The 21,773-nt window shown below is 36.6% G+C and overlaps 1 protein-coding gene across 5 annotated transcripts in view; it reads right to left on the bottom strand.

Annotated features, from left to right (window-relative positions):
- The window catches only part of SLC4A7 (solute carrier family 4 member 7), an 88,773-nt gene that overhangs the window by 47,323 nt on the left and 19,677 nt on the right, over window positions 1-21,773 (bottom strand). For 3 of the 5 annotated variants that reach the window (XM_007456717.1, XM_007456718.1, XM_007456719.1), the window contains exons 4-6: window positions 7,415-7,553; window positions 6,713-6,873; window positions 4,240-4,428 (exon numbers count right to left, since the gene is read on the bottom strand). In XM_007456717.1, the coding sequence (XP_007456779.1) occupies window positions 4,240-4,428; window positions 6,713-6,873; window positions 7,415-7,553 (489 nt within the window). Of the gene's footprint in view, window positions 1-1,421; window positions 1,791-4,239; window positions 4,429-6,712; window positions 6,874-7,414; window positions 7,554-21,773 lie in introns of all 5 variants that reach the window. The other 2 variants (XM_007456716.1, XM_007456720.1) reach the window with 1 other exon arrangement.

The following is a 21,773-nucleotide window of genomic DNA, read 5'->3' as shown; positions in this document are numbered from 1 at the left end:
TTGGCAACTACAATGAGCTTTGATTAAATGTATTTAGTATGTCTGGATACAGCCAATAAAGAGAGGGAGAGGCTGGTTGGTCATATACTGGTAGGAACACAGGATGTTTAGTCAGAGGACATGGGCTATCACTTACTAGCTATATGATCCAGGGGAATTTATTTAACTTAGCTGAGCCTGAGTTTCTGAAAATAGGTATATCCACCCAACTTACACAAAATTTTATACACATCAAACAGGTTATTAACTATAAGCTACTACTGAAGTGTTATATATTATTCAGTGTTATGCAGAAATGTAATAATTATTATGTGACTAAAACCACTATAGTTAGTGTTCATATGTCACGTTGATGCTTAGCTGTCAGTAAAACATAGTCACTAAAGAATACTTTTTTAGGGCTTCCCTGGTGGCGCAGTGGTTCAGAGTCCATCTGCCGATGCAGGGGACATGGGTTCATGCCCCGGTCCGGGAAGATCCCACATGCCACAGAGCGGCTGGGCCCGTGAGCCATGGCCACTGAGCCTGCACATCCGGAGCCTGTGCTCCGCGGGGGGAGAGGCCACAACAGTGAGAGGTCTGCGTACCGCAAAATAAAAAAAAAAAAGAATACTTCTTTATATGAATTGGGTAGAAAGATACATATGTGTAAATGTACATATAATTAATACATAAGAGGAAGAGCCAAAATTATAATAATATATAGTAACTCTTAAGTGAGTTACAAACCTTTTATGCACTTAGAAATAATTTTTCTAATTCACATAGAAATATATCCTAGCCACAACTATTGGAACTCTAGTCCTGAAAATTTCAAGGTGAATTAGGATTAAAAATAGATATGGCATTAAATAAAGGACAAGTAAAGTCTATTCCAAATTATAAAACTAGTCTTGAAATAACGATGATCCCAGGAGACAAAATGAGAAAAAGAACATTCAATTCTATTTTTTGTTAGGAAGGTTAAAACATACTGCATTCCTTGAACAAAAGCACCAAATAGTAGATAAAAGGCATATCACCCCATTTTACTTTATGTAAAACATGTGTTCATTCACCTTATGGAATGAAATGCACAAGAAGAGCCACCATTTTTTTAATCATGGCAAATTAAAAGATTACTTGTAAAAATGTCTACATTTTTTGAACCATTCAAATGCACTGACCTGTAAAATCTCAGTGAAAATTTTTGAAAAAAAATTAAATTATGCGTAGTCTTATTTGGAGTCTTTTTAAAATTTAAAATTTTAAATAATTCTAACTTTCTCTGTAATATACTATAAAGAAAAAACATGCAGAAGTCAAAATAAATTATAAGCATTATCTATGTATGCTACTAAAGCTATGTGCTTGAAAGGCATTCCAAGTGCAAGTGATCTAGAGGCAGAAAGCGCCACACATGGAGGACTTTGAATAGTTGCCTGAAGTTATGTCAACATTTTCCTCATTCTTCTGCTCCTGGCCTCGCAGTGCTTCTAAGTCTTCCTCAGGCGGATGAATTACTACTGTGGGAATATCATCACTGGCAGGTGAAACCAGTAGCTCTGGGGCCTGAAGCTGCCTCTGCTGGGAACTTCTGGAGTTCAGGCGACTGAGCCTAGGGCTGGAAGGAGGACTGTTCTGAGGGGTGGGTACTGGGGTTGTACACTTCGAGCCTGCAGGGGTTCCAGCTCTCGAAGAAGGAAGAAGATGACTGAGGAGAAGAGATAAAGGTGATTCTCCTCTCAATGAAAGGTTTGAGGCAGACAGACCTGTTCGCAAAGAGTGGCGGGAGGCTGAAAGGCCTTCCCCTGAGATAAAACAAATAAATGAAAAGTGATGAAGTTCACTGCAGAAGACAAATGAGACACAAAATATCAATTTACACCATAAACTGCAAGGTTTAAAAAAGATCCAAAATTTCAAATTCATGCTATCGGGGTTAATATAACAATCAGATTTTTAAATATTAGAAAATCACTGAAAAATGGCTTAAACTGTAATTAGTTCTCTGAAGATGTATCCAAAAATCAAAACAAAAAATAAAAAACAATGCTAATGATAGATGGTCGGGGACGATATTCTGTTAGTAATGAGAATGTCCAATAGTGTGGCTTTAAAATTAAAGAATAATATCAATGGAAAGCTGCTGTTTAAAAAAATGATAAATAGCAAATCAGAACACAAAAATAATCTAAGAAATAAAACCCAAAACAAAACTTACCAGCACTGATATTTAGTGCATTTTATCTACATTGCACCAAACCGCTACATATTCTCTCATAAGAAAAGTCCACATTAATGGTATCTAATAATTCCTAACTTAAAGGTGGTATCAATAACATTAAGTCAATAGGGCATCACCTACTGATAGCACTCTCAAGTAAAATTTAAAAACATAAGACATAGGAATTTTTTTTTCAAGAGAAACGTCAATTTTAAAAATACATATTCTTGAGCTCATTATCTGATATTAATAAATGCCCTAAAATATGCTTCCATTTCTAAGGCAGCAGATAAATTAAAACAAATACATACAATCTTTAACTTAACTAGCTAAGAATAAAGTATTTCTTACCAACAAGAGTGATGAGGAAGTTAAGTCTACAGTATTTCAAAAGGTCAGGTGTAGTTATACTTCAAAAACTTGGTTATTCTAATTAAGTGTGGCTTAATGGAATAACATTGTTTTTTTAGGAAAAGCATGAGAAATATAACAACCCCACATGATCTAAGTAATCAAAGCTACATGCTCAAGAGATCCCAGAAATATTAAAAATATGAACTTTTAATCCATAAACCACCACTATTTAGTTAAAAAATAAGCTACATGCAGAAAAAAATGTTAAATTACAACTATAATATAACAAAATAACGAAATGCCCATGCTAAAATGGCATCTAAAAGAAAATAGCCATTGTCTTATGATTAAAAGGAATCAACTGACAATTGGAGAATAATCAGGAATCACTGCATATGGGGAAGAAAGATTTAATATGGTCTCTCTAGGCAAACAAATTCACTTCACTAAAGTAGAGCATATGCAATACATGGAAAGGTGAAAAAAAGACATGGCATAGATGGCTTGCTTTCAGATTGAACTTAGGTCCATAAGAGATTTCCTTCATTCTTAAGGTTCCTTAAATATAGAAAGGCACAATTTTAAATAGATTAAAAAGAGTTTTATTGGTCAAATGCTCAGAAGAAAATGGACTTAATTATCTTACACTGAGCTGCAAACGATGACTAAGTACTGTCAACTTTAGACATGTTAAATCCTACCACCTGTGACTGTGCTTGTAGAACAGTTAAAAGCCATACTCTTTTCGAGACAGAAAAGATGAGCAGAAGGATTTGTGGCACATCCTCCACTCCTCTTCACTGTAATTCTCACAAGCCTTGGGTAATGGCAGCAACTAGAGGCAGCAGTGACCCTCAAAACCAGCTCCAATTCTTTGCACCTCGATTTTTCCAGTCACTGTCATCAGAGCTATCTTTAAGACCCAAAATAGAACCCCAGTGATAGCATGCCAGCCTTAAGACAGTGACGGAGGTAAATGGCTACAAAAACACATTCTCCCCATGTCCCACATAACCCACGCTAGACCATGAATGAGAGGGGAGAGCAGCAGTGTGTGGGTCTGTGCCATTCTCAATGGCCTGAAAAAATCAACTGCATCATCCCTAGCATAAAACAGGAACAAGCACAAAAACCTTTCACAAATTATGTAAATAAAAAGCAGTGAAATCAGCAGACCAACCCCAAAATACTTGCTTATGCCCAGCAAGTAAAGTATACTCAGGAGGAAAAAAAAAATCTCCAGGAAAAATCTAATATTAAAGGCCCAAACACAAAACTTAAAATTTTCAAAAGATTAAATTTATAGATAATAATTTATGGCTCTTTTATCAAATATAAAAGAATTCTTCAGCAGCAACAAAAAAGCAAGGAGAGTAATTCAGGGTTACGTATAGTGTAGTGTTTAAATATTACCAATACTTATCCCATTTTAACATAGTAAATGCTTAATTTTTTTCATCTAAGTAATTTCTACAGATAATTCTGTCACGCTGTAAAGACATTTTAGAAATGAAATCTTTAAATGCAAAAATTATTATTTTAAAGAGAATTAAAAAGATAAAGGCCTATGTAATTATCTAGAAAAAATATGTTTCTTTTCCTGAATGCTAATTGTAACATACTGGAATGCCATTAGTGTAGACATGTTAGCAAAAAAGGAATGCCACAACTTATCTCACCATTCCTTTCAAGCAAGTGAGGGTCAGAATGTTTCTTGCCTATATCTGCAAAAGATCGAACAAGGGGAATCCGGCTGGTGAACCTTTTCTCGTTCTGATGATGGTGCCTCTTCAGAAGGGCTTCTCTGACATTCTCTCTTATGGACTCGTCCAACTGGCCAGAGGCAATCATGTTGTCCAATACCATATCTAGGCAAAGAAAAAATACATAGATAAGAATCATTTTTATTAAATAAACTAATGCTTGGATGACTATAAAACAGAATAAATCTTAAGTGAAATCTTACCAGAAAAATAAGACTCTTAAATAGCTCTAGAAAGTATCATTCTCATTCTCTTCTAATATTGAATAATGGATGCATAAAGATAAATATGAACATTATCCAACAAAAATGAACATATTAATAGAGACCCTTATTTTAATGAATACTATTATTTATTGAAAAGCTACTGTTATTCACCAATAGCCTTCCTATATAGCTGAAGGTGCTTTACTGATGATACAATAAATTCTATTAAAATGGATATTCAAATATTGGCTTTCTAAGAAGTGAAGGTATTTTCTTGCTTCACCTCATACTTTTCCCCAAAACTGTAGATGAGTATCTATACTCATTCATTCAATCATTAACTATTTACTGAGTACCTATTATGTGTTGGGAATACAGCAATTAACTAAGCAGATCAAGTTTCTGCTTTCACTCATCCAGAGGTAGAAAAACCAGTGAGTAACTGAATAGATAAAATATGAAGTAGTAAGTTTTAGAAAGATGACTATATCAGGCTGTGAGGGAGGTGTGGGAAATGGGGAGATTGACGGCAATGACATTTTATACATTACTGCGGTGCCTGGACTATTTTTTTTTTTTTTTTGCGGTATGCGGGCCTGTCACTGCCGTGGCCTCCCCCGTTGCGGAGCACAGGCTCCGGACGCACAGGCTCAGCAGCCATGGCTCACGGGCCCAGCCTCTCCGCGGCATGAGGGATCCTCCTGGACCAGGGCACGAACCCGTGTCCCCTGCATCCACAGGCGGACTCCCAACCACTGCGCTACCAGGGAAGTCCTGGACTATTTTTAATTTATAAAGTACATATAAATATTTTTTAAAAGTGGCAGTAACTTGAGATAAAAGAGTCAGGCTTTCAAATCTATGATAAGGTTCCTCTGAGAGAAAACTGGATCAACCTAGCAGGTAAACTCTTAACAGCAACACCATGACTGCAGGCTACCATACAAATGAACACTGGATTATACATTTACTAAAATATTATATTGTATTATGTGATAATTAAAAGCCAAAGTAAGACATATTGAATATGTCTGAATTCAATATTCCTAATCCTAACTCAGTTTTTCAGTCATTTATATAGAACAAGAAAGGACTTTGATAACTTAAAGATTTGCAGCACAAGGTCAAATCTATTAATCTGGCAATATCAACGTATTGGTATTTCTAGCCTGAGAAATTCTAATAAATTTACGGTCCTCTTGAAGATCAAATACAATAGTTCTTTGTTTTTATACTGGACAATCTATAATGGTAATCACACTATCAAATTTATTACTATTGAACTTGATATTGGTTTTGAGCAACTTCAGTTAATGACCAAATAGCTTTATCACAGCTATCTTTTCCTTCTTTCTACCTCCACAGTATCCTTCAATTTTCTCTCCTTCATTTCCATTGCTACTACCTACCAGATATCAGATCGTCATCACTTCTTGCTTAGACATTCCAAGAGAATAAATGACCTCCTTGCTTCTAACCTCTTCTTATCCAAAGCCACCCTACCTCTTCTCGCCAGAATGATATCCCTGACACACATCGAGATCATACTATTCTCCAACTTAAAAATCACTGAGAGCCAAAATACCTACCAAATAAAATCCAATTTCTTAACCCAGTAATTCAAGGCTAGTCACAATCCACCTCTAATTTATTTTTCTAACATATCTCAAGAAATCTGCATACTCACAGAGAATTGACTTGAGATTCATAGCTGTCTATACTTTCTAGACTTTTCTTCCTTCTCTTCCTCCTCCTTAGAATACTTTGTTTTCTCTTGCACCACCCTGTTCCCTATCGCCATGTGTTCAAATTCTATGGATAAGTTGAATAGTTAATGTACTCTCTGTAACCTCCCCAGATACCTTGGTCCAAAAAAACAAAGAAACAAAAAGCTCCTTCCTCTGCATTTCCAGAGGACAGACTCCATATCTTGCTTATGGCACTAGGCACTTTCTTCTTGATAACTGTAGTTACATCTCTCTAATTTAATCTTTTAGACTCCAAACTTATCAAAGACAAAAAGGGCTATTATTTATATGTCTACTCCTCATACTGCCCTGCACAGAATGGAAGCTCAACATGTAACTGTCAAATCAACGGTCTAAAATTCCACTTTATTTTCCTTATTTAAGTATCTCTAACTTCAATACAATTTAACTATAAAGAAGTCACTTTGCTATCACCTGCTATTTCATCAAGAGTGCCTGCTCTCATATCCAGCATGACTGTTCCATTTAGGATGCAACTTCTCAGTTCAAAAAGACTGTGCAAAGAGAGGGTCGCCACGTAAGGCTTACTCCACCGGTCACCGCCGTCTTCAACATCCTCTTCAAATTTCAGCCATCTGAATAATGTATAACAATATTTTACAAATAATGATTCCATTTGTTTAATATGATAAACATAAGCTTCTTCTTTTAAACAGAAACAAACATCACCACCACTAAAACAAAATTTCGCTACAAACACATTTTTACAAATTAGGCTAATGGTCTATAATGTCGATAGGCACAAGTTACCTTTGTAGTTCCTCTTTCTATTCTAGCTATCACTGTAGTAAGTTTACAGAAACAAACTCTGGAATTTCATAGTTTCAGCTTCCAATCTTATTTTAAACTTTAAATATGCAAGATGTTGATTTTTCAAACTTGTTTCCTCTAATTAAAGACATTAAAATCTACAAGTTAACATATTTCCTTTTCTTATATTATAGTATTAAGAATTATTTAAGGAAACAAATTTTGAGAATAAAGATAAAATTTCCAGACAGAAGGAAATTCTCTACTCATTGTTTTAAAGTACTGGATGTCTCAATTTCAATTTTATATTCTCATTACAAAAAGAAACCAAGTAAAGGCAGTTAAAAACTGAGAGAGTATCATCACCTGGCAGTTTCTTTCCATTCATACTCTTCTCCATCTCTGTAGCACAGCTCATCCATTTCCGTGAAGAGATCATGGGGAATGTGTTCTTCATCATCATCTTCGGTACCCAGGATGAACTGGACTCTCTGGGATGGTGTGTCTTGACAAAATCAGAATTTAAAAATATACACTCAAAATTTTCCTCAATTAACATAAAGGTAAATTCAAAATTTTGAAAGTGAAATGCTTTTCTTATAAATATATTCCATCAGAACAAATTTCTTTTCATTATTATTAAAATACTATAATTCTGGAAGGAAACAAGGACCAACAATCTAGAACAAAAGAATTTCACAGAAAGATCACCTCCACAGATTAAAAAGAAAAATTATATGTTAAAGTCACACTAATCTTTAACAAACTAATGTAAATCAAACAAGTAACAGTAAGCAACATCCAAAACCAAGAAAACACTATGCATAAGACAGGACCTTTTCCTCACCAAAAATATTTGGAAATGTTAGATAATATAGAACATTTCAAATATTTAATTAATATGTAGTTAAGTTCAAGAGTAAAAAAAGAAATCCCCAAGTTCAAAAAAAAGGATGAGAAAACTCAAAACTAACTTTTCCTACTATCACGGAGAAGCAAAAGTCTGTCAGCGGAGGTTAGGGAGGTAGACAGGTCACTGCCGCTCATGATATCTGAGTTTAAACTACTTGTGTGGTACAGGATCCCCAAACAGAGAAATTAGCTTACATTCTAGTCCAGGACAGTTGAAGGCCCCAGGGGTCCCAGAATAAACACTGAAGCATACAACAAGCATCAATTAAAAACGAAATCAAATTCTTCCAAATATAATAGAGGAGGTCAAACTCAAAATTTACATCTAGGTAAACAAACCTCCAGGAACTTATAGCTGCAAGAGGGATATTAAAACAGGTTAAAAAGTAAATCAGAAGGACTTCCTTGGTGGCGCAGTGGTTAAGAATCCACCTGCCAACACAAGGGACACAGGTTCAAGCCCTGGTCCTGGAAGATCCCACATGCCACAGAGCAACTGTGCCCGTGCGCCACAACTACTGAGCCTGTGCCCTAGAGCCCGCGTGCCACAACTATTGAAGCCCATACACCTAGAGCCTGTGCTCCACAATAAGAGAAACCACCGCAATGAGAAGCCTGTGCACCACAGCAGAGTAGCCTCCGCTCGCCACAACTAGAGAAAGCCCGCATGCAGCAACGAAGAACCAATACAGCCCAAAATAAATAAATTTATTGAAAAAAAAGATTAGAAACAAAATTGTTAAAGGAAAAGACAGATCCAAGGAGGAGGAGGTTACACAGAATGCATCAATGACAAATAAGACAAAAACACACAAGGTTAAGAGATATAGAAAACAGAATGAAAAAGTCGCACAAGAAAAACTCCAGAAAGAGGAAAATATAAAGAACAGGGGAAGAGGCAGTATGAAAAACATATCTGAAACTTGTCCAGTATGTACATGACATGGGTCTTCATAATGAAGGAATACTCTAAGACCAATGCAGGACAAACAAAAACACAATGTAACTGAACTTCCTAATATTTGAACCATTCAACAATTAGGTCTTGCACATCTTTTGTGAAATTCATCCCCAAGTAATACTTCTGGTGCTACTGTGTTGTTTTTTATTTCAGTTTCTGATTGCTCATTGCTACTATATAGAAATACAGTTGATTCTGTACACTGATTTTGTATCCTGTAACCTTGTTAAACTCACTCAGTTCTGTAGTTTTGTAGATTGCTTAGGATTTGCTACACATATGATTCTGTAACTGTGAATAAAAACAATTTTACTTCATTTACTTTCTGGATGCATTTCATTTCTTTTTTGCCTTATTACACTGGCTATGTGTGCCAGTACCATGTTGTACAGAAGCAGTGAGAGAAGACATCCTTGCCTTTTCCCAATTCATAGGGAGAAAACATTCAGTCTTTCACCAGCATTTCTCAATGCTCTATATCACACTGAAGAAGTTTTCTAATATTCCTAGTTTGCAAGGAGATAAAATTCTAGAATAGAATTTAGAATTTAGGAATATTCTAAATAAACAGAATTTGTTAGATGTAGATAAATAGAATTTATCTAAAGACAGTTTTAACTCCTAGCAAACTAGGGGTGTGGAATTTTGTCAAAGGCCTTTTCTGTCTTATTGATGATTATGTGGGGTTTTCTCCTTTATACTATTAATATGTTTATTTACACTGATAGATGTTTAAATTTTAAACCAACCCTGCATTTCCACTTGTTTATTGTATTAATTTCCTATTACTGCTATAACAAATTTCCACAAACTTGGTGGCTTAAATAACACAAATTTATTCTCTTACAGTTCTGGAGACGTTAAGTCCAAAATGAATTTTACACAGGGCTAAAAAATCATGGGCTGGCTCTTTCTGGAGGCTCTAGGGGAAAATCCATTTCCTTACCCTTTCTAGCTTCTGGAGGCTGCCTACATTCCTTAGGTCTGGACACCTCCTCATTCCATCACTATAACTACTGTCTCCTCTCGGATCTTCTGACTCCTTGTGATGAAATCTGGCCCATCTGCATTAATCCAGCATAATCTCCACTTCTCAAAATCCTTTAACTTAGTCACATCTAAAGACGCACTTTTGCCAAATAAGGTTAACATTCACAGGTTCCAGACAGTAGGAATATGGACACTGTAGGGGCCACTATTCAGATTACCACCATCATGATGTATTATCCCTCTTAAGTATTGCTGGATAAGATATGCTTTTATTTTGTTAAGGATTTCTGAATCTATATTCATGAGAAATAATTAGTGTGTAGTTTTATTCTATTGTAACATCTTCATCAGGTTTTGGTATCAGGGAAATGCTGGATTCACAATATGAATGGGAAAGTGTTCCTCATCTTCAATTTTCTAGCAGAGTTTGTGTTATTTCTTTCTTATATGTTTGATGCCATTTGGGAGTAAATTTCCATTGTGGGAATGCTTTAGACTACAAATTCAATTTCTTTTTATACATGTAGGATAATTCAAGTTACCCATTTCTGCTTAATAGCATGTATTCCTAAGAAACTTCCCCATTTAATCTGAAGTATCAATTTTGTTGGCATAAAATCATTCATAATATTCCCTCCTTATTCTTTAATATCTGTAGAATCTGTATGGAAAATTTCTGGTGCTGGTCATTTGTATCTTTTTTTCCCTCACCTGATCAGTCTGGCTATTTAGATTTCTCAATTTTATTGATCTTTTCAAAGAAGCAGATTGCAGTCTGATTGATTTTTACTACTATTGGTCTGATTTTTATTTTATTCATTTCTGCTTTCATTTTTATTGTTTCTTTTGTTTACTTAGGCTTAATTTGCTCTATATTTTCCTTCAATTTCTTAACTTACAAGCTTAAATCACTGATTAGGTCTTTCTTGTTCTGCGTTTCTTAAATTAATTTCTTTATTTAAATTTATTTGTTTGCACTGGGTCTTAGTTGCAACAGGTGGGCTTCTCGGTTGTGGCATGCGAACTCCCGAATTCCCACCTGCGGCATGCAATGTGAAATCCAGTTCCTGGACCAGGGATCGAACCTGGGCCCCCTTCACTGGGAGCATGGAGTATCTACCACTGTGCCACCAGGGAAGTCCCTTCTTTTCTAGTATAAAAACTAAATGCTATACGTTTTTCTCTAAGCACTGCTTTAGCAATATCTAACAAATTCTAATATGTAGGCAGTCCTCACTTTGCACAGTACCATGCTAATAAATGAAACCTGTGCGTGTCAGAACTGTGTCCTCACTTTGCAAGATTTTCTCTCAATTTTCTGCCTGTACTGTGTTTTTGTTTTCATGAGTTCAATATATTTTCTAATTTCTGATGTGACTGAATCTTTAACCCATGGGTTACTGAGAAACTTCATGCTTAACTTCCAAATATCTGGGCATTTTTCATAATATCTTTTTAGTTTAATTCTATTTGTGGTCAGAGAATACACTTCCAGTCTTTTTAAATGTATTAAGACTTGCTTTATGGCCTAGAATATGATCTTGGTTAAATCTTCAACATGCAATTGTAAAGAATGTGTATTCTGCTGTGGTTGGGTGAAATGTTCTATGCATGTGACTATCAATCTGACTTACAGTGTTATTTAGGTCTTCTATATCCTTACTGATTTTTTGATAACTTGTTCTATCCATTACTGAGAAAGGAGAGTTGCAATCTCTAGCTATACTTGTGGATTTCTCTCTTCCTCTTTTCAATTTTTTGAGTTTTTGTTTCATGGATTTTGAAGCTGTTGTTATATACATTTAGGACTGTTATATCTTGGTTTCAGCAGTTTGATTTTTATGTGACATTGTGCAGTTTTTCTTCATGTTTCTTCTCCTTGGGTTTTGCTGAACTCCTTGGACCTGTGAGTTCAGACTTTTTATTAATTTTGGAAATTTTTCTGGCACTCCAATTATACATATGATAGACTACCTGATACTGTCCAACAAATTACTGATGCTGTTTATTGGTCTTCAGCCTTTTTTTGTTTCATTTTGATTAGTTTCTATCACAATATCTTCAAAAGTCACTTATCTTTTTTATTCTGTAATTTCAAATCATCTGTTAATCTTATCTAGTGTACTACTCATTTCAGATATTGCATTTTTCATCTGTATAAGTTCCACGTGGGACTTTCATATATTTTCAGCCTCTCTCTTCTTGAACATATAAAGCATATTTATTATACTGCTTTAACATGCTTGTTTTTGAACTCCATTAACTTTGTGATTTCTGGATCTTTTTTTTTTTAACATCTTTATTAGAGTGTAATTGCTTTAAAATGGTGTGTTAGTTTCCACTTTATAACAAAGTGAATCAGTTATACATATATATATGTCCCCATATCTCTTCCCTCTTGTGTCTCCCTCCCTCCCACCGTCCCTATCCCACCCATCTAGGTGGTCACAAAGCACTGAGCTGATCTCCCTCTGCTATGCAGCTGCTTCCCACTAGCTAGCTATTTTATGTTAGGTAGCGTATATATGTCCATGCCACTCTCTCACTTTGTCCCAGCTTACCCTTCCCCTCCCCGTATCCTCAAGTCCACTCTCTAGTAGGTCTGTGTCTTTATTCCCGTCTTGCCTGAAGGTTATTAATAATCACTTTTTTAAGACTCCATATATATGTGTTAGCATATGGTATTTTTTTTTTCTCTTTCTGACTTACTTCACTCTGTATGACAGACTCCAGGTCCATCAACCTCACTACAAATAACTCAATTTCGTTTCTTTATGGCTGAGTAATATTCCATTGTATATATGTGCCACACATCTTCTTTATCCATTCATTTGATGATGGACACTACAGTAGCCATGTCCTGGCTACTGGAAATAGAGCTGCAATGAACATTTTGGTACATGACTCTTTTTGAATTATGATTTTCACAGGGTATATGTCCAGTAGTGAGATTGCTAGGTCGTATGGTAGTTCTACTTTTAGTTTTTTTTTTTTATTCAAACAAAAAGTCACAAAACTTATAATCATCCTCATCACTTCACTCAGTCCCATGTAATTAATTTTTTTTCACCTTGATCTTCTGTTAGAACTTTTATGAATTCATCAGTTTTCCATTAGAGTTCTGAAAATGCTTATTCATTCAGTTCAGCAGTACAGTCAGTTACCAGAAACCTGTACTTTTCAGTCTTTCCCATGAATTCCTTGAAGATGAAACCCTTTTATAGGAACATTTTTGCAAAAGCATCAGAGTACACCCAGAACTCTCTGTAAATGACAAAAGACTTAAAAATGACCATGGTTAAAGATTTGATGAAAGTTCATAATAATGCAATTGACAAGAAAGTTTCGTTAATTCTGAAATATACATTTTAAAGTAATAACTAGAATTATGGCTTTTAACATTATACCAGAACGTGTAAGATTTTTAGAAATTTCATATAATGCCTGAAACATTTATATTAACATATTTCCATAAAACTAACCCAAAGAAAGTTTACTATTAGTTGTTTTTTGTTTGTTTGCTTGCTTTTTTATACTGCAGGTTCTTATTAGTCATCAATTTTATACACATCAGTGTGTACATGTCAATCCCAATCACCCAATTCAGCACACCACCATCCCCACTCCACCATGGTATTCCCCCCTTGGTGTCCATACGTTTGTTCTCTACATCAGTGTCTCAACTTCTGCCCTACAAACTGGTTCATCTGTACCATTTTTCTAGGTTCCACATACATGCGTTAATATACAACATTTGTTTTTCTCTTTCTGACTTACTTCACTCTGTATGACAGTCTCTAGATTAATCAACGTCTAAACAAATGACAATTTCGTTCCTTTTTATGGCTGAGTAATATTCCATTGTATATGTGTACCACATCTTCTTTATGCATTCAACTGTCGATGGGCCTTTAGGTTGCTTCCATGACCTGGCTACTGTAAATAATGCTGCAATAAACATTGGGGTGCATGTGTCTTTTTGAATTATGGTTTTCTCTGGGTATATGCCCAGTAGTGAGATTGCTGCATCATATGGTAATTCTATTTTTAGTTTTTTAAGGAATCTCCATAGTGGCTGTATCAATTTACACTCCCACCGACAGTGAAAGAGGATTCCCTTTTCTCCACACCCTCTCCAGCATTTGTTGTTTGTAGATTTTCTGATGATGCCCATTCTAACTGGTGTGAGGTAATACCTGATTGTAGTTTTGATTTGCATTTCTCTAATAATTAGTGATGTAGAGCAGCTTTTCATGTGCTTCTTGGCCATCTGTATGTCTTCCTTGGAGAAATATCTATTTAAGCCTTCTGCCCACTTTCTGATTGCGTTGTTTCTTTAATAGAGCTGTATGAGCTGTTTATATATTTTGGAGATTAATCCTTTGTCCATTGATTCGTTTGCAAATATTTTCTCCCATTCTGAGGGCTGTTTCTTCATCTTGTTTATGGTTTCCTTTGCTGTGCAAAAGCTGTGAAGTTTCATGAGGGCCTATTTGTTTACTTTCGTTTTTATTTCCATTACTCTAGGAGGTGGATCAAAAAAGATCTTGCTGTGATTTAGGTCAAAGAGTGTTCTTCCTATGTTTTGCTCTAAGAGTTTTATAGTGTCCAGTCTTACATTTAGGTCTCGAATCCATTTTGAGTTTATTTTTATTGCTAGGGAGGGTTCTAATTTCATTCTTTTATATGTAGCTGTCCAGTTTTCCCAGCACCACTTATTGAAGAGACTGTCTATTCTCCATTGTATATCTCTGCCTCCTTTGTCATAGATTACTTGACCATAGGTGCATGGGTTTATCTCTGGGCTCTCCATCTTGTTCCATTGGTCTACGTTTCTGTTTTTGTGCCAGTACCATATTGGCTTGATGACTGTAGCTTTGTAGTATAGTCTGAAGTCAGGGAGTCTGATTCCTCCAGCTCCGTTTTTTTCCTTCAAGGTTGCTTTGGCTATTAAGGGACTTTTGTGTCTCCATACAAATTTTAAGATTTTTAGTTCTACTTCTATAAAAAATGCCACTGGTAATTTGATAGGGATTGCATTGAATGTGTAGATTGCTTTGGGTAGTATAGTCATTTTCACAATATTCATTATTCCAACCCAGGAACATGGTTATGTCTCTCCATCTGTTTGCATTGTCTTTAATTTCTTTCATCAGTGTCTTATAGTTTTCTGCATACAGGTCTTTTGTCTCCCTAGCTAGGTTTAATGCTTGGTGTTTTATTCTTTTTGTTGCAATGGTAAATGGAAGTGTTTCCATAATTTCTCTTTCAGATTTTTCATCGTTAGTGTATAGGAATGCAAGAGATTTCTGTGCATTAATTTTGGATCCGGCAACTTTACCAAATTCATTGATTATAGTAGTTTTCTGGAGGCATTTTTAGGATTCTCTATGTATAGTATCATGTCATCTGAAAACAATGACAGTTTTACTTCTTCCTTCCCAATTTGTATTCCTTTTATTTCTTTTTCTTCTCTGATTGCCATGGGTAGGACTTCCAAAGCTATGTTGAATAATACTGGTGAGACTGGACATCCTTGTCTCGTTCCTGATCTTAGAGGAAATGCTTTCAGTTTTTCACCATTGAGAATGATGTTGGCTGTGGCTTTGTCGTATATGGCCTTTGTATGTTGAGGCAGGTTCCCTCTATTCCCACTTTCTGGAGTTTTTATCATAAATGTGTGCTGAACTTTGTCAAAAGCTTTTTCTGCATCTGTTGAAATGATCATATGGCTTTTATTCTTCAATTTGTTAATATGGTGTATCACATTGACTGATTTGCGTATACTGAAGGATCCTTGCATCCCTGGGATAATCCCACTTGATCATGTTGTATGATCCATTTAATGTGTTGATGGATTCTGTTTGCTAGTATTTTGTTGAGGATTTTGCATCTATACTCATCAGTAATATTGGTCTGTAATTTTCTTTTTTAGTGGTACCTTTGTCTGGTTTTGGTATCAGGTTGATGGTGGTCTCATAGAATGAGTTTGGGAGTGTTCCTTCCTCTGCAATTTTGTGGAAGAGTTTGACAAGGATGGGTGTTAGCTCTTCTCTAAATGTTTGACAGAATTCACCTGTGAAGCCATCTGGTCCAGGATTTTGTTTCTTGGAAGATTTTAAATCAGTTTCAATTTCACTACTTGTGATTGGTCTGTTCATATTTTCTGTTTCTTCCTGGCTCAGTCTTGGAAGGCTATACCTTTCTGAGAATTTGTCAATTTCTTCCAGGTTGTCCATTTTTTTGGCACAGAGTTGCTAGTAGTAGTCTCTTAGGATGCTTTGTATTTCTGCGGTGTCTGTTGTAACTTCTCCTTTACATTTCTAACTTTATTGATGAGTCCTCTCCCTCTTTTCTTTGAGTCTGGCTAAAGTTTATCAAGTTTGTTTATCTTCTCAAAGAACCAGGCTTTAGTTTTATTGCTATTGCTTTCTGTTTCTATTTAATTTATTTCTGCTCTGCTCTTTGTGATTTCTTTCCTTCTACTAACTTTGGGTTTTGTTTCTCCTTCTTTCTCTACTTCCTTTAGGTGTAAGGTTAGACTGTTTACTTGAGATTTTTCTTGTTTCTTGAGGTAGCCTTGCATAGCAATAAGCTTCTCTCTTAGAACTGCTTTCGCTGCATCCCATAGGTTTTGGATTGTCGTATTTCCATTGTCATTTGTCTCTAGGTATTTTTTGATTTCCTCTTTGATTTCTTCAGTGATCTCTTGGTTGTTTAGAAACGTATTGTTTAGCCTCCATGTGTTTGTGTTTTTTACGGGTTTTTGCCTGTAATTCGTTTCTCATCTCATAGCGTTGTGGTCAGAAAAGATGCTTGATATGATTTCAATTTTCTTAAATTTACTGAGGATTAATTTGTGAACCAAGATGTGATCTATCCTGGAGAATGTTCTGTGTGCACTTGAGAAGAAAGTGTAATCTGCTGTTTTGGGATGGAATGTCCTATAAATATCAATTCAATCTATCTGGTCTATTGTGTCATTTAAAGCTTCTGCTTCCTTATTTATTTTCATTTTGGATGATCTGTCCATGTGTTAAGTGAGGTGTTAAAGTCACCCACTATTATTGTGTTACTGTCAATTTCCTCTTTTATAGCTGTTAGCAGTTGCCTTATGTATTGAGGTGCTCCTATGTTGGGTGCATATATATTTATAATTGTTATATCTTCTTCTTGGATTGATCCCTTGAATATTATGTAGTGTCCTTCCTTGTCTCTTGTAACATTCTTTATTTTAAAGCCTATTTTATCTGATATGAGTATTGCTACTCCAGCTTTCTTCTGATTTCCATTTGCATGAAACATCTTTTATCATCCCCTCACTTTCATTCTGAATGTGTCCCTAGGTCTGAAGTGGGTCGCTTGTAGACAGCATATATGTGGGTCTTTTTTTTTTGTATCCATTCAGCAAGCCTGTGTTTTTTGGTTGGAGCATTTAATCCATTCACGTTTAAGGTAATTATCGATATGTATGCTCCTGTGACCATTTTCTTAATTGTTTTGGGTTTGTTTTTGTAGGTCCTTTTCTTCTCTTGTGTTTCCACTTAGAGAAGTTCCTTTAGCATTTGTTGTAGAGCTGGTTTGGTGGTGCTGAATTCTCTTAACGTTTGCTTGTCTGTAAAGCTTTTGATTTCTCTATCGAAACTGAATGAGATCCTTGCTGGGAAGAGTAATTTTGGTTGTAGGTTCTTCTGTTTCATCACTTTAAGTATATAATGCCACTCCCTTCTGGCTTGTAGATTTTCTGCTGAGAAATCCTCTGTTAACCTTATGGGAGTTCCCTTGTATGTTATTTTTCATTTTTCCCTTGCTGCTTTCAATAACTTTTCTTTGTCTTTAATTTTTGTCAATATGATTATTATGTGTCTCGGCATGTTTCTCCTTGGGTTTATCCTGTACGGGACTCTCTGCACTTCCTGGACTTGGGTGGCTATTTCCTTTCCCATGTTAGGGAAGTTTTCAACTATAATCTCTTCAAATATTTTCTCTGGTCCTTTCTCTCTCTCTCTTCTTCTTCTGGGACCCCTACATTGCAAATGTTGTTTTATTTAATGTTGCCCCAGAGGTCTCTTAGGCTGTCTTCACTACTTTTCATTCTATTTTCTTTACTCTCTTCCACAGCAGTGAATTCCAGCATTTTGTCTTCCAGGTCACTTATCCGTTCTTCTACTTCAGTTACTCTACTATTGATTCCTTTAATTATTGTTCTTCAATTCTTCTAGGTCTTCGTTAAATATTTCTTGCATCTTTTCAATTTTTGCCTCCATTCTTTTCTGAGGTCCTCGATCATCTTCACTATCATTATTCTGAGTTCTTTTTCTGGAAGGTTGCCTATCTCCACTTCATTTAGTTGTTTTTCTGGGGTTTTATCTTGTTTCTTCATCTGGTACATAGCCCTCTGCCTTCTCGTCTTCTCTATCTTTCTGTGAATGTGGTTTTTGTTCTACAGGCTGCAGGATTGTAGTTCTTCTTGCTTTCTGTCTGCCCTCTGGTGGATGAGGCTAAATGACTGATGGGAGGGACTGGTGGTGGGTAGAGCTGACTGTTGCTCTGGTGGGCGGAGCTCAGTAAAACTTTAATCCACTTGACTGTTGATAGGTGGGGCTGGGTTCACCACCTGTTTGTTGTTTGGCCTGAGGCAACCCAACACTGGAGCCTACTTGGGCTCTTTGGTGGGGCTAGTGACAGACTCTGGGAGGGCTCGTGAGAAGGAGTACTTCCCAGAATTTCTACTGCCAGTGTCCTTGTCCGCACGGTGAGCCACAGCCCCCCTTCCCTGCCTCTGCAGGAGATCCTCCATCGCCAGCAAGTAGGTCTGTTTCACTATCCCCTGGGGTCACTGCTCCTTCCCCTGGGTCCCGATGCACACAGTACTTTGTGTGTGCCCTCCAAGAGTGCAATCTCTGTTTCCCCCAGTCCTGTCAAAGTCCTGCAGTCAATTCCCACTAGGCTTCAAATTCTGATTCTCTAGGAATTCCTCCTCCTGTTGCCAGACCCCCAGGTTGGGAAGCCTGACATGAGGCTCAGAACCTTCACTCCAGTGGGTGGACTTCTGTGGTATAAGTGTTCTCCACTCTGTGAGTCACCCACCCACCAGTTATGGGATTTGATTTTACTGTGATTGCACCCGTCCTACCATCTCATTGTGGCTTCTCCTTTGTGTTTGGATGTGGGGTATCTTTTTTGGTGAGTTCCAGTGTCTTCCTGTCAATGATTCTCCAGCAGCTACTTGTGATTCTGGTGTTCTCCCAAGAGGGAGTGAGAGCACGTCCTTCCACTCTGCCATCTTGGTTCCTCCCCTACTTCTAGATTTTAAGGAACCTCCATAATGTTTTCCATAGTAGCTGTATCAATTTACATTCCCACCAACAGCTCAAGAGGGTTCCCTTTTCTCCGCACCCTCTCCAGAACTCTTTGTAGATTTTTTGATGGCCATTCTGACCAGTGTGAGATATCCCACTGTAGTTTTGATTTGCATTTCCTAATGATTAATGATGTTGAACATTCTTTCATATGTTTGTTGGCAATCTGTACATTTTCTTTGGAGAAATGTCTCTTTAGGTCTTCTGCCCATTTTTGGATTGGGTTGTTTGCTTTTTTGATATTGAGCTGCATAAGCTGCTTGTAAATTTTGAAGATTAATCCTTTGCAAGTTGCTTCATTCGCAAATATTTTCTCCCATTCAGAGGGTTGTCTTTTGGTCTTGTTTATGGTTTCCTATGCTGTGCAAAAGCTTTTAAATTTCATTAGGGCCACTTGTTTATTTTTGTTTTTATTTCCATTTCTCTAGGAGGTGGGTCAAAAAGCATCTTGCTGTGCTTTATGTCATAGAGTGTTCTGCCTATGTTTTCCTCTAAGAGTTTTATAGTGTCTGGCCTTACATTTAGGTCTTTACACCATTTTGAGTTTACCTTTGTGTATGGTGTTAGGGAGTGTTCTAATTTCATTCTTTTACATGTAGCTGCCCAGTTTTCCCAGCACCACTTATTGAAGAGGCTGTCTTTCTCCACTGTACATTGTTCTGGCCTCCTTTATCAAAGATAAGGTGAGCATATGTGCGTTGGTTTATCTCTGGACTTTCTATCTTGTTCCATGGATCTATATTTCTGTTTCTGTGCCAGTACCATGCTGTCTTGATTACTGTAGCTTTGTAGTATAATCTGAAGTCAGGGAGCCTGATTCCTCCAACTCCGTTTTTCGTTCTGAATATTGCGTTTCCATACAAATTGTGAATTTTTTTGTCCTAGTTCTGTGAAAAATACCAGTGGTAGTTTGATAGGGATTGCATTGAATCTGTAGATTGCTTTGGGTAGTAGAGTCATTTTCACAATGTTGATTCTTCGAATCCAAGAGCATGGTATGTCTAACTATTTGTATCATCTTTAATTTCTTTCATCAGTGTCTTAAATTTTCTGCATACAGGTCTTTTGTCTCCTTAGGTAGGTTTATTCCTAGATATTTTATTCTTTTTGTTGCAATGGTAAATGGGAGTGTTTTCTTAATTTCAATTTCAGATATTTCATCATTAGTGTATAGGAATGCAAGAGATTTGTATGCATTAATTTTGCATCCTTCTAATTTACAAAATTCATTGATTAGATCTACTAGTTTTCTGGTAGCATCTTTAGGATTCTCTAGGTATAATATGTCATCTGCAAACAGTGACAACTTTACTTCTTTTATGATTTGGATTCCTTTTATTTCTTTTTCTTCTCTGATTGCTGTGGCTAAAACTTCCAAAACTATGTTGAATAATAGTGGTGAGAGTGGGCAACCTTGTCTTGTTCCTGTCCTTAGTGGATATGGCTTCAGTTTTTCACCATTGAGGACAATGTTGACTGTGGGTTTGTCATATATGACCTTTATTATGTTGAGGAAAGTTCCCTCTATGGCTACTTTCTGCAGGGTTTTTATCATAAATGGGTGTTGAATTTTGTTGAAAGCTTTCTCTGCATCTATTGAGATGATCATATGGTTTTTCTCCTTCAATTTGTTAATATGGTGTATCACATTGATTGATTTGTGTATACTGAAGAATTCTTGCATTCCTGAGATAAACCTCACTTGATCATGCTGTATGATCCTTTTAATGCGCTGTTGGATTCTGTTTGCTAGTATTTGTTGAGGATTTTTGCATCTATGTTCATCAGTGACATTGGCCTGTAGTTTTCTTTGGGACATCGTTGTTTGGTTTTGGTATCAGGGTGATGGTGGCCTCGTATAATGAGTTTGGGAATGTTCCTCCCTCTGTTATATTTTGGAAGAGTTTGAGAAGGATAGGTTTTAGTTCTTCTCTAAATGTTTGACAGATTTCGCCTGTGAAGTCATCTGGTCCTGGGCTTTTGTTTGTTGGAAGATTTTTAATCACAGTTTCAACTTCAGTGCTGATGATTGGTCTGTTCATATTTTCTATTTCTTCCTGGTTCAGTCTCGGAAGGTTGTGCATTTCTAAGAATTTGTCCAGGGCTTCCTTGGTGGCGCGCAGTGGTTGAGAATATGCCTGCTAATGCAGGGGACACGCGTTTGAGCCCTGGTCTGGGAGATCACACATGCCGCGGAGCAACTAGGCCCGTGAGCCACAACTACTGAGCCTCCGTGTCTAGAGCCTGTGCTCCACAAAAAGAGAGGCCGCGATAGTGAGAGGCCCACGCATCGTGATGAAGAGTGGCCCACACTTGCCACAACGAGAGAAAGCCCTCGCACAGAAATGAAGACCCAACACAGCCAAAAATAAAACAACTTTTTTAATTAAAAAAAAAAGAATTTGTCCATTTCTTCCAGGTTGTCCATTTTATTGGCATATAGTGCTTTTAGTAATCTCTCAAGATCCTTTGTATTTCTGCAGTGTCAGTTGTTACTTCT

Source organism: Lipotes vexillifer, unplaced genomic scaffold (assembly GCF_000442215.2).
Source record: "Lipotes vexillifer unplaced genomic scaffold, Lipotes_vexillifer_v1.1 scaffold612, whole genome shotgun sequence".
NCBI classification, from domain to species: domain Eukaryota; kingdom Metazoa; phylum Chordata; class Mammalia; order Artiodactyla; family Lipotidae; genus Lipotes; species Lipotes vexillifer.
Note: the sequence above shows the minus strand (reverse complement) of the source record. Positions and strands in the feature narration are given on the sequence as shown.